Source organism: Gopherus flavomarginatus, chromosome 18 (genome assembly GCF_025201925.1).
Source record: "Gopherus flavomarginatus isolate rGopFla2 chromosome 18, rGopFla2.mat.asm, whole genome shotgun sequence".
Lineage (NCBI taxonomy): Eukaryota > Metazoa > Chordata > Testudines > Testudinidae > Gopherus > Gopherus flavomarginatus.
This window is the reverse complement of record NC_066634.1, coordinates 1884662-1897534: the sequence shown is the minus strand read 5'-3', so window position 1 is coordinate 1897534 and position 12873 is coordinate 1884662. Positions and strand designations below refer to the sequence as shown.

Here is a 12873-nt window from a genome sequence, read left to right as displayed (position 1 = left end):
GGATCTGGGGCCCCCCACCCCACGGCCGGCTGCAGCACTGCGGGGAGGGAGGCTGAGATCTGGTGGGGATCCTGGGCCCCCCACCCCATGGCTAGCTGGCTGCAGCACTGCGGGGAAAGAGGCTGAGATCTGGGGGGATCCAGGGCCCCCCACCCCATGGCTGTCTGGCTGCAGCACTGCGGGGAAAGAGGCTGAGATCTGGGGGGATCCTGGGCCCCCCACCCCATGGCTAGCTGGCTGCAGCACTGCGGGGAAAGAGGCTGAGATCTGGGGGGATCCGGGGCCCCGCACCCCATGACTAGCTGGCTGCAGCACTGCGGGGAAAGAGGCTGAGATCCGGGGGGATCCAGGGCCCCCCACCCCATGACTAGCTGGCTGCAGCACTGCGGGGAAAGAGGCTGAGATCCGGGGGGATCCAGGGCCCCCCACCCCATGGCTGTCTGGCTGCAGCACTGCGGGGAAAGAGGCTGAGATCCAGGGGGATCCAGGGCCCCCCACCCCATGGCTGGCTGCAGCACTGCAGGGAGGGAGGCTGAGATCAGGGGGGGGATCCAGGGCCCCCCACCCCATGGCTGTCTGGCTGCAGCACTGCGGGGAAAGAGGCTGAGATCTGGGGGATCCAGGGACTCGCACCCCATGGCTAGCTGGCTGCAGCACTGCAGGGAAAGAGGCTGAGATCTGGGGGGATCCGGGGCCCCTCACCCCATGGCTGTCTGGCTGCAGCACTGCGGGGAAAGAGGCTGAGATCTGGGGGGATCCGGGGCCCCCCACCCCATGGCTGGCTGCAGCACTGCAGGGAGGGAGGCTGAGATCGGGGGGGGATCCAGGGCCCCCCACCCCATGGCTGTCTGGCTGCAGCACTGCAGGGAAAGAGGCTGAGATCTGGGGGGGATCCAGGGGCCCCCACCCCACAGCCAGCTGCTGCACCGCGGGGAGGGGAGGGGGCTGGGAGCCGGGACCCTTACCTAGCACAGCGTGCTGGTCGTGGGACTCCTCCAGCTCCTTCAAGCACTCGCCCAGCATGGCCCAGAGCTCGTCCAGGTTCAGCTGCTCGCTAAGGAGGGGCAGATCTGGGGGGCGCTCGTCCTTCTCCCCGAGCTGGGATCCTTCGGAACCTGCAAAGGAGGGGGCAGGGTCACCCCAGGGGTCCCTGCAGCTAAGGAGCCCTCCCCACCCCTGGCTGAGCTGTGTATACACAGCCGTTCCCCAGCCAACCCACCCCAGAGGTGGCAGCATCTCAGCACCACGTGAGCCATCCCAGCGTGGCGTTATGGGCAGCCATCATCCACCCGCCTCGCCCCAGAGGTGGCTGCATCCCAGCATGGTGTTATGGGCAGCCATCACCCACCCGTCTCGCCCCAGAGGTGGCTGCATCCCAGCGTGGCGTTATGGGCAGCCATCATCCACCCGCCTCGCCCCAGAGGTGGCTGCATCTTAGCTCTGAGTGAGCCATCCTTGTGCAGTATTATGTGTGGCTGTTCCTGGTCTGCCCCACCCCTGAGGTAGCTGCATCTCAGCACTGGGCGAGCCAGCCCCAGGCGTGGCTGTGACAGCAGGACACTCACCAACTGACTGGGCGTCCTGTGTGACGGGCGAGGGCTGATCGACGTCCATGGGCGACTCGTCCCTCCGAACAGACCCTTCCGACTGGCTTGATTCGGACTGCGCGGGACAAATGGGGGGCGTCAGGGCAGGGCTGGAGGGGTCTTTGGGGCCGGATGTATGGTGGGCACGGAGAGACTCTCACTCCAGCAGTGGCTTGGGGGGGGCACGGGGGACAATTTGACTGACAGACAGCGTGCCACCCCTGCCCCCATGCAGCTCTCACACACAAGCTGATCTTGCAAGGGATGATGGGTAGGTGCCCCCCCACCCCCGGGTTGGGGGCAGCTCCAGCATGGCATGCATGGATCAGCGATGGCACAGGCCCACGGCAGCCGGATGGGGGCAGGGGCATGCGGGGGGAACTCTCTCCAGAAGGGTGAAATCGGAGGATGGGGGTGGGTGGGTGTGGAGTCCCACCTCCCTCAGGGCCTGTGAAGTGGGGGACCCTGAGGCTGGGAGCCATTAGATGCATACCGATCCCCACTCCCCTCCCACAGGAGAGAACCCAGGAGTCCTGGCTCCCACCCCCCACTCCCCTCCTAGAGCCGGGAGAGAACCCAGGAGTCCTGGCTCCCAGCCTCCCGCCTCTAACCACCAGCCCCCACTCCCCTCCTAGAGCCAAGAGAGAACCCAGAAATCCTGACTTCCCAGCAGAGTGTGCAGGGGCCCCTCAATTCCCAGGCAGCGAAGTGGGGGCTGGGGAGAAGGGACACCCCAGGACTGTGCCCTGAGGGGCGGAGGCAGGGGATTGGCTGCTGGTGCCCGGGGTGAGATGACGCACGTGGTATTGTCCCTGGAGCCTGTTAACGCTACTCGCATCTTTGGGGCTTGGCTCCCCAGCAGGCGAACGTCTCCTCGTTCTCGCTGGGGAGGGGAGGGGGAAGAGACTCTGGGGGCAGCCAGCAGCCGGGTGCTCGGAGGTCGGCACGTGCCAGTGGCTGTGTTTCCAACAGCAGGGGGGGCCCTCACAGCTCTGGGTACCCCCAGGAAGCCTCATCCCCTCCCAGGGCCAGGAGCGAACCCAGGAGTTCTGGCTCCCAGCCCCGTCTTAGAACTGAGGAAAGACCCAGGCATCCTGGCTCCCATCCCCCATCCTGAGGTGCGAGAGAATCCAGGCATCCTGACTCCCAGCCCCCCGAACTGAGGAAAGAACCCAGGCGTCCTGGCTGCCAGCCCCCCAAAATGAGGAAAGATCCAGGCATCCTGGCTCCCAGCCCCCACCCTGAGGTGGGAGAGAACCCAGGCATCCTGGCTGCCAGCCCCCACCGAGGCAGGGAGAGAGCCCAGGCGCCCTGGCTGCCAGCCCGAGGCCGGGTGGAGTGGGGGGTCCCAGGAATGGGGGGCTGGACCCCACGGATGGAGTGGCCCCAAGCGCCACAGGCCCCATGCTAACCGTTGCTGCTTGCTGCTGCCGCCGCGCCCGCTGCCCCTCACGTACCATTTGTATAATGGCGTCAGCCTCAGCCTCCAGCTGCCGGACAGCGGCCTGGATGCTGCTAGCTGAGCCCAGACCGGAGCTACCTGCTGGGGGGGAGACGGGTCAGAGCGCGGCCAGAACCGACCCCCCCCGCCCCCGGCTCGGCCCCGGTCCCACACCTGCCCAGAGCCCCCTTCCCTCGCCCACTCGGCCCTCGGCCCCCTCCGGCCCAGAACCCCCCACCCCCGCCCACTCGGCCCCAGGCCCCCTCCGGCCCAGAGCCCCCCACGGACCCTGCCTGCTCAGAACTCCCCAGGGCCCCTCCGGCCCTGAACCCCCGTGCTCGCCCAGAACCCCCCCTCCCCTGCCAACTCGGCCCCGGTCCCCCACCGGCCCAGAACCTCCCAGGACAGGCATCCCCCTTGGCCCTGGTCCCCCTCTGGCCAAATCCCAGAGGCAGGTGCCCCCCCTACAGCCCTGCTGCTCCTCAATCCCCGAGGCCCACGAGCCCAGCCCCCCCCGTCCCAGGGCCCAGTCCCAGCCCTACCTAGCCGGCCCGTCTGCTTGGCCTTCTTGTTGGCGCGGCGCGTGTCGTCCCGCAGCTGGATGATGACCTGCAGCACGCGCAGGAAGAACTTCTGGGTGGAGGTCTTGGAGGTCAGCATGGACATGGAGGGCAGCTGCAGCTCCCGCCCGCCCAGGGGCCGCTTCTGGGAGGCCACGATCACCACGTTCTCCGCCATGTCGAACCTGCCCGGGGGGGGGGGGGGGTTAGCGGGGGTGGCCGGGGAGGGGGGACAGGGGAGTGGGGTGCATCACTCACCGGCTCTGCATCTTGCCCTTCAGCTTGGTGGTCTGGGGCTGCTCGTCGGGGAGCCCGTCAGGGGAGAGCAGCTCGCACTGCGCCCGCCGCTGCTGCTCCAGGTTGTATTCGCGTAGCTCCGCCAGTAGGGTGCCTGGGGCCCAAGGGGGGGAGCGGGGGGTCAGGGCCTCCACACTTCACTTGTTCCAGCCCCCCAGCTATTCTCTGCTGGCCCCGTCCCTCCCAGCACCCCATGCCCTCCCCTCAGGGAAGCAGGCCCCACCCTCTCCCCCACTGACCCTTCCCAAAGCTGCCCCCCAAGTCCTGCCCCGTTACCGATCTGCTTGCAGAGGGTGTAGCCGAGCTGGCGGGCGCCGCTGAGCAGGAGCCGGAGTACTGTGTCCCGGGTGGGCGAGTCGCCCCGCGACAGCTGGAGCAGGACATTGGCTGCGTCCTCCAGCCCCTCCTCTGAGCAGGAGTGAGACGTCAGCACCTGGGGGGGGCGCACATGGAGTGAGCGGGGGGGGGGGGCACCAGGTGCCCCCTGCCCCACCCAGGCACTGCTCTGCACTCACCTCTACCGACAGCTGCAGCTGGTTTTCTGTCAGGCCCGACGCCACCATCTTGGTGTCTGTCCCACCACCGCCTGCTTCGCCAGCCTTGGCCGGAGATTTGCTGCCCTTGGTGGGAGCTGTGGGAAAACACCATGGGGTTAGCGAGGCCCGGCCCAGGATCCATGGGGAATGCAGGTGGCAACCTGGGCAGGACCCCAAGCTGGGACCCTGTGCCCCTCAATCCCAGAACCCCCTGGGGCAGGGCGGTATCAGGATCCCACCACCCCTCAATCCCAGAAGTCTCCAGGGCGGGGGAGAGACCAGCCCCCCTCCCACAAACCCGGAACTCCCTGGGCAGGGCGGTATCAGGATCCCACCACCCCTCAATCCTAGAAGTCTCTGGGGTGAGGAGAGACCAGCCCCCCCGCACAAACCCCTCAATCCCAGAACCTCCTGGGGCAGGGCAGTATCAAGATCCCACTGCCCCTCTCCCACAAACCCAGAATCCCCTGGGGCAGGGCGGAACCAGGATCCCACCACCTCTCCAATCCCAGAAGTCTCTGGGGGCAGGGATACACCAGCTGCCACCCCCTCCCCCATCTGGCACACCCTCAATCCCAGAATCCCCCGGGGCACTGAGAACTAGGTGGCCCCCCTCACCTGGCACGGTGGGGGTGGGGGTGGGGGCGGCAGCCCCGGCGGAGGGTGCGGTCGGGGCGGGGGCGGCGCCCGGCCCCTCGGGCGCCTTGTTCTCGGGCAGGGCGATGGAGATGAGCGAGAGGAGGCGCAGCAGCTTCTCGGTCAGCAGCGAGCTGCGCCGGATGACGGGGTGCGAGAGCATGTTCATGAGCTGGCCCAGTGGCGAGGCCTCCAGGCTGTACGGGGAGCTCTCGCCCTCGGCGCCCGCGCTCACGGGCACCGACTTGACCGAGTTCTTGCCCTTGCGGCTCACATTCATGTTGTCCAGTTTGACCAGCAAGTCCCAGAAGTCGGTGGAGATGCCGCTGGCCTGGCCCGGGCTGCCCGACTGCCTGGCTCCCCGCTCCCCCTCGCAGGGCGCCTCCTTGGGCCGCTGCTGCGTGAAGTGGCTGGGGAACACCTGGGGAGAGGGCAGAGTCACAGCCTGGAGACAGCTGGCCTGGCGCTGAGATGCAGCTGCCTCTGGGGCGGGGGGCAGCTGGGAAACAGCCGCACATAACGCCACGTGGGACTGACTGCCAGGAGAGAGCGCCCCCTGCCCAGCCCCTCCCCCTCCCAAAGCCCAGCCCTGCCAGGGGAGAGTGGCCCCCTCCCCCTGCAACCCCCCCAGGGGAGAGCGCCCCCTGCCCAGCCCCCACCCCCAGCCCTGCCCGCCGAGAGACCATGTCCCCTGCCCATCTCCCCCCCAGCGCTCAACCCTGCCTGCCAAGGGACAGTGTCCCCTGCCCTCCCCCTGCAACCCCCCCAAGGGAAAACGTCCCCTCCCAGCCCTGCCAGGGAAGAGCTCCCCCCATCCCCAGCCCTACCTGCCAAGGGACAGTGTCCCCTGCCCAGCGAGACCCCAGCCCTGCCCTGGCCCCTCACCTTGGCCAGCTGGATGAGGGTGTCCAGCACATGGCGACACACCACGGGGGCGGCCTGTGGGTGGATGTGGACAGCGGCACCGGCGGCGGTGCCGGCGGCGTGCTTCTCCGTGTGCTTGCGCCCGCCGGCCCGCTGGATCTGGAAGATGTTGGTGCGGCAGCCCAGGGCAGCGTCCATGGAGACGGAGAGCCAGGAGAGCTGGCCCGAGCTGCGGGCCTCCATCTTGTGCAGCAGCTCCAGCGGGCGGCCCTCAGGGGCCCCGGCCTTGGCGGCCCGCTTGCCCCGCTCATCCGGCGGCCCCTTGGGCGTCTCCAGGCAGGGCTCGCTCTCGCTGCTGCGCTGCAGGATGGACAGCAGGCTGCGGATCACCCAGCCCCGCGTCTGGCCGTGGTAGCAGAGGTTGCGCAGCACCCGGTGCAGCCGGCTGGTGTTCAGCTTGGGCTCATCCACGAAGAGCAGCACCAGCAGGCAGGAGAGCGCCTCGTGGTCCAGCAGGAGCCGGCCCCGCAGCCGCAGGAGGCTGTCCACCGTGCTGCCCGACGGCCTGGGGGAGGAGGCAGCTCAGACAGCGCGGCGAGGAACCGGGGTGGCTATGAAGGCCACACTGGAGCCGCCAGCCACCATGTCCCTCCCGGAGCCCAGCATGGAACCCAGGTGTCCGGGCGGCCAGCTCACATTGCCCCCACCCTGCAATAATCACCAGCCCCCAGAGCGCAGCATGGAACCCAGGAGTCCGGGTGGCCAGCTCACATTGCCCCTACTCTGCTATAACCACCAGCCTTCATGTCCATCCCAGAGCTGGGCATGGAACCCAGGCGGCTGGGCTGTTACCAGCACCCCCCATGCTGGAGCCACCAGCCCCCACGTCTCTCTCGGAGCCCAGCATGGATCCCATGTGTCCTGTGTCTCCACAGGAGATGAGATTTGAGCCTTGTAGCTAAGAGGTGCCCCCTCAGCCTGTCCGCCCCCCCGGGGCAGGTACCTGTTGTGGCTGCTACCACCGCCCATGTGGAAGGTGCCCCCCCTCTGCACGGCCAGGCGCGTGTACTGGACCCCGCGGTTCCCGCTCAGCCGGCTGGTGAAGGCTGTGGGGAGATGAGAGGAAACAGGAGTTGGGGGGCTGCAGACTGAGGTGCTGCAGTGAGGGTAGGGGGGTGTCTGGGGGGAATGCCCAGGCTGCGCAGGATGGATGGCCAACAGGGCCGAGGTGCCGAAGCGGTGGTAAGGGGGTGCCCGGGGGCGGTACCAGGGCTACGCGGGATGGCCGACAGGGCCGAGGTGCCGGAGCGGGGGTAGGGGGTGCCTGGGGGGGGCCGTACCTGGGCTGCGCAAGATGGCCGACAGGGCCAAGATGCCGGAGCAGGGATAGGGGGTGCCGGGGGGGGGGGGGGGGGCCGTATCCGGGCTGCGCAGGATGGCTGACAGGGCCGAGGTGCCAGAGCGGGGTCGTACCCGGGCTGCGCAGGATGGCCGACAGGGCCGAGGTGCCGGAGCAGGGGTAGGGGGGTGCCCGGGGGGGGCCGTACCCGGGCTGCGCAGGATGGCCGACAGGGCCGAGGTGCTGGAGTGCCCGAAGAGCCGCTCATGCATGAGCTGGCGCTGCCGGGCCTCCTGCTCGCGGCGCAGGGCCTGGGCCTCGGCGGCGATGTCGGGCGGCATGACGGCCAGCACGCTGTCCTCCATGTCCTCCAGCACCGAGCGCCGCAGGTCCGAGGGCAGCGTCTGGATAAAGGTCACTGGGTCCATGGGTGTGTCCGAGCTGATGCCCTGTGCCAGCTCCCGCCGCTGCTGCTCCACTCGCTGCTGCGCCAGCACCTGGGAGGACAGGTCACTGCCTGGGGGGACCCTGTCTGCCAGGCCGTAGCCCCGCCCATGCCCAGAGACCCCGCCCACAGACCATGCCGAGGCCCCGCCCACCCTGACACCTAGCTCCACCCTCTCACCCCTCAGCTCTGCCCCAGCCCCAGCCCCGAGCCAGACAGAGCTCCTCCCCCTCAGGAGCAGCACTTACCTCCTCCTGGATGGCAGGGGGCAGGGCAGCCAGGAACTCGGGGCTGACCTCTGTCACCCCAGGGTTGCTCACCACAGGCGGGGTGGGGGTGGTAGCCGTGGGGGGAGGCCGAGCTGGCGGCCGGATACCCAGCTGGTTCTGCAGCACCTCACGCCGGATGTCGTCTGGCAGGGCTGCCAGGAAGGAGGGGTCCACGCCCTCAGGGAGGTTTATCCCTGAAAAGAGATGGGGGTGTCAGCAAAAGATGCAGCCACCTCTGGGGGTGGGGCAGCTGGGGAACAGCCGCACAGAACGCTGCACAGGGAAGGATCACCACACCCTGAAATGCAGCCACCTCTGGGGCAGGCTGTGCACCATGGGGCTGCAGCAGGAGAACAGTGACGAGGAGACCCGGATTCATCCCGACTCCATCGTTTGAATGCCCAGAAGGGATCAAGTGCCTGGCCCTGGCTGCCAGGGGAGAGTGCCCCCTACCGAGGCCCCCGACCACCCTCGGCAGCACAGCGCCCCCTCCAGCCATGCTAGAGCATCACAGCTACCCAAGCCCTCTGCAAAAGAGGCTGGTCAGTCACCCCCGGTACCTGCTAGCGGGTCCTCCTCTTCACTGCTGGTGGAGGGCAGCGGCTCCTCCAGGATGCCCCGGGAGTCGGCTCCGGAGATGGCCACGGCCGAGTCCCTGGTAGAAGAGCTCTCGGAGGATGAAGCAGGGGGTGAGCTGGGGGGATGGGAAGCAGGGGGTGAGTGGGGGCCAGATCCCAGCCCCCTCCTCAGTGAGTCCCACCCCAAGCCAGATCCTCATTCCCCTGCCTCACACCCTGATCCCCACCCGTTGCACACCCTGCCCCATACCTGTCCTCCCCTTGCTGGCTGGCATCGGCCAGGCTGTCGCCACCGGCCTGGCCCTCGGGGCACTGCTGGGCTGGCTCAGCCCCGGGGGCACCATGGGCAAGAGGCTGCTCCGCCCCACCAGGCATGGTGCCCCCCCCAACGCCCTCCTCCAGGCTGCAGGTGTCCATGGGCGAGCCCTCCAGCTGGCTGCTAACGGCCGTCAGGGCATCCGAGTCCTCTGCCCTCTCTGGGGACAGCGAGGCTGGGGAAGAAACGGGGGTGGGGAAGTCAAGGGGATCCCAGAGGGGAAACTGAGGCAGAGAGGGGAAGGATGCCTTCCCAAGGTCAGCCAGTGACCCAGCCAGGACAGAACCAGGCGTCCTGACTCCCAGCCCCTGCAATCCCCCCCACTTACTGATGGTGGGGGCAGGTGACAGCTCCATCTGGGTGGCCTCCGCGTCGGCACTGGGCCTACCCGGCCCCGAGTCCTCCTGCTCGGCTGGCACCAGCAGCTGGCGCGAGGCCTCGGTGCTGGGCTGCCTGGCAAGCTCCGGGGGCAGCTCCCCACCTGCCGCTGCCGGCTGCGGGGTCTCCAGGGTGACCAGCGTCTGCTTGGGGCCGAGGGAGGGGCCCTCGGCAGCGGGCGGGGCGGCGGGGAAACCGTCAGTCCGCCCAGCTGCATCTGGGGTGGGTGAGATGGGGCTTAGATGGGACACCCCACACCCAGGCCATGCCGCACCCTCCCCACCTTGAGCCCCGCTACCCCCGCAGCAGCTGGGAGAGAACCCAGGAGTCCTGACTTCCGGCCCACCAGGCTCCTCCAGCCGGCGAGGGCCCGGCGCTGGGGAAAGTAGTAAGTTGTATCGTTATCTCTGACTGGGGCACGAATCCCGACCCCACAACAATACAACGTACTACCTCATCCCGGCGGGGGCTGGGTCCACCCCGGGGGCCTCCTGCCGCCCCCCATCTGACACCCACCCGCTGCGGGGGGCTGAATCCGCTGCGGGGGGCTCTCGCCCCCCTCCCCCATCTGACACCCACCCGCTGCGGGGGGCTGAATCCACCCCCAGGGGCCTCCTGCCGCCCCCCATCTGACACCCACCTGCCGCAGGGGGGCTGAATCCACCCTCGGGGGCCTCCTGCCACCCTCCCCCATCTGACACCCACCCGCTGCGGGGGCTGAATCCACCTGCGGGGGCCTCCCACCCCCCCCTCCCCCATCTGACACCCACCCGCTGCGGGGGCTGGATCCACCCCCAGGGCCCTCCTGACACCCCCCATCTGACACCCACCCGCTGTGGGGGCCGGGTCCACCCCAGGGGGGCCTCCCACCCCCCCCTTCTGATACCCACCCATTGCGGGAGCTGGATCCACCCCCGGAGGCTTCCCACCCCCCACATCCCCATCTCCCACCCACCCGCTGCGGGGGTTGGATCCACCCCCGGGGCCCACCTGATGCCCCCATCTGACACCCACCCACTGTGGGGGCTGGATCCACCCGTGGGGGACTCCTGTTGCCCCACATCTCTCACACCCACCCGCTGCGGGGGCTGGATCCACCCCCAGGGGCCTCCTGACGCCCCTCATCTGACACCCACTCACTGCGGGGGCTGGATCCACCCCCGGGGGCCTCCCGATGTGCCCCTTCCCCCATCTCACACCCACCCGCTGCGGGGGGCTGGATCCACCTCGGGGGCCTCCCAACGCTGCCCCTCCATCTAACACTCACCCGCTGCAGGGGCTGGATCCACCCCCGGGATCCTCCTGACGCTGCCCCCCTATCTGACACCCACCCGTTGTGGGGGCTGGGTCCACCTCGGGGCCCTCCTGATGCTGCCCCGCCATCTGACACCCACCTGCTGCGGGGACTGGATCAACCCCGGGAGCCTCCTGACGCCCCTCATCTGACACCCACCCGCTGCAGGGGCTGGATCCACCCCGGGGACCTCCTGACGTCCCTCATCTGACACCCATTCACTGCGGGGGCTGGATCCAGCCCGGGGGCCTCCCGACGTGCCCCTCCCCCCATGTGACACCCACCCGCTGCAGTGGCTGGATCCACCCCCCGAGCCCTCCTGTTGCCCCACATCTTTCACACACAACTTGGCAGGATGCACAGACAGCTTGTTTCATAGTCCTACAAAGACTCACGATTGGGGGAAAGGGCGGGACCCCCTGAGCTCCCACCATGAGAGAACCCAGGAGTCCTGGGCCCCCAGTGCTCTATCCACTGCACTCCATTCCCCTGCCTGCTCCCAGAGCCATGAGAGAACCCAGGAGTCCTGGCTCCCAGCCCTGCTCTAACCACCAGCCCCCGCTCCCCTCCCAGAGCCATGAGAGAACCCAGGAGTCCTGGCACCCAGCCCCCCCTGCTCTAACCACCAGCCCCTACTCCCCTCCCAGAGCCATGAGAACCCAGGCATCCTGGGCCCCCAATGCTCTATCCACTGCGCTCCATTCCCCCGCCTGCTCCCAGAGCCATGAGAGAACCCAGGAGTCCTGGCACCCAGCCCCGCCTGCTCTAACCACCAGCCCCCGCTCCCCTCCCAGAGCCGGGGAGAGAACCCAGGAGTCCTGGCACCCAGCCCCCCCTGCTCCCCTCCCAGAGCCGGGGAGAGAACCCAGGAGTCCTGGCTCCCAGCCCCCTCTGCTCTAGCCACCAGCTCCCCACTCCCCTCCCAGAGCCGGGGAGAGAACCCAGGAGTCCTGGCACCCAGCCCCCTCGCTCTAGCCACTAGCCCCCACTCCGCTTCCAGAGCCGGGAGAGAACCCAGGCGTCCTGGCTCCCCCCCGAGCTGGGGCAGACGGTGGTTCCTGGCTCCTGCTGGTAATGCTGAGGGTGACCCCGCGGGAAAGACAGTAGACTGTATAGTTATCTCCAAGACCGGGTGTGACCCTAAAACTATACAATCTACTACCTCATCCCCCAGGGCCTCGGGGCGCTGCTGGGCCCGGCCTGGGACCGAGGGGCAAGTGGGGGTGACGGGCGGGGCAGTTACCTGAGAGACTCTGCTCGGTGGCGGTGTTAGGTGTGGGCACCGCCCCCTGGAAAGCAAGAGAGGGACAGAATGGAGTTAGAGGGGCATGTGGCCTGGACCCCCTGGGGGGCCGCTGGCTATAGGGGCAGGGAATGGGGCATGCAGCCTGGACCCCCTAGAGGGCACCGGGTGGCTCAGGGCGGCAGGGAATGGGGCATGTGGCTCATCCCTGCTAGGGGTCACTGGCTAAGATCCAGCCCAGAGTGAGGACTGGCTGGCTCAGGGGGGCGGGGAATGGGGCCTGGGGCCTGTCTCCTCTAGGGGGTGCTGGCTATGATCCAGCCCAGGGTGGGGACTGGCTGGCTCGGGGGGGCAGGGAATGGGGCCCAGGGCCTGTCCCCTCTAGGGGGTGCTGGCCATGATCCAGCCCAGGGTGGGGACTGGCTGGCTCTGGGGGGCAGGGAATGGGGCCTGGGGCCTGTCTCCTCTAGGGGGTGCTGGCTATGATCCAGCCCAGGGTGGGGACTGGCTGGCTCGGGGGGGCAGGGAATGGGGCATGTGGCCTGTCCCCTCTAGGGGGTGCTGGCCATGATCCAGCCCAGGGTGGGGACTGGCTGGCTCAGGGGAGAAGGGAATGGGGCATGTGGCCTGTCCCCTCTAGGGGGTGCTGGCCATGATCCAGCCCAGGGTGGGGACTGGCTGGCTCAGGGGAGAAGGGAATGGGGCCCGGGGCCTGTCCCCTCTAGGGGGCACTGGCTGCCAGCCAGCCGCAGGTTAGCTCTGCTCTCCAGCCATGGCCGTGGATGCAATGAGTCTGTGGGGTCTGAGCCCTGGGCCCCACCAGCCATGGGGGAAGGGCAGGGCTGGGGAGGGGTGTGACAAGTTCTCCACCGGCCCTTTAAGCCTTCAAAGGCCAGGTGAGCTCAGTGGCAGCTCCCCACCTGGGCACTCTGCTCCTTCCCGTCCTTCTCCTCCTTGGCTTTGTCCGTGGCTTTGACCTCCTCCTCGGCCAGCTGCTTGCGGCGCTTCTCCCGGCGCTCCTCCAGCTCCTCGTCCCGCAGCGCCTCCAGGTGGTTAACGATGGGAACCTTCACCACTGCGGGGGGGGGCAG

At 68.6% G+C, this 12873-nt stretch overlaps 1 protein-coding gene across 1 annotated transcript in view; it reads right to left on the bottom strand.

Moving 5' to 3' along the window:
* Window positions 1-12873, bottom strand: part of HUWE1 (HECT, UBA and WWE domain containing E3 ubiquitin protein ligase 1) — a 171949-nt gene that overhangs the window by 105854 nt on the left and 53222 nt on the right. The window contains 17 exon segments of the mRNA XM_050927167.1: window positions 966-1115; window positions 1566-1662; window positions 2999-3126; window positions 3570-3772; window positions 3846-3978; window positions 4161-4317; window positions 4400-4515; window positions 5039-5477; window positions 5942-6485; window positions 6924-7026; window positions 7468-7756; window positions 7953-8167; window positions 8534-8667; window positions 8802-9042; window positions 9196-9462; window positions 11783-11828; window positions 12703-12857. Coding sequence (XP_050783124.1) covers window positions 966-1115; window positions 1566-1662; window positions 2999-3126; window positions 3570-3772; window positions 3846-3978; window positions 4161-4317; window positions 4400-4515; window positions 5039-5477; window positions 5942-6485; window positions 6924-7026; window positions 7468-7756; window positions 7953-8167; window positions 8534-8667; window positions 8802-9042; window positions 9196-9462; window positions 11783-11828; window positions 12703-12857 — 3417 coding nt within the window.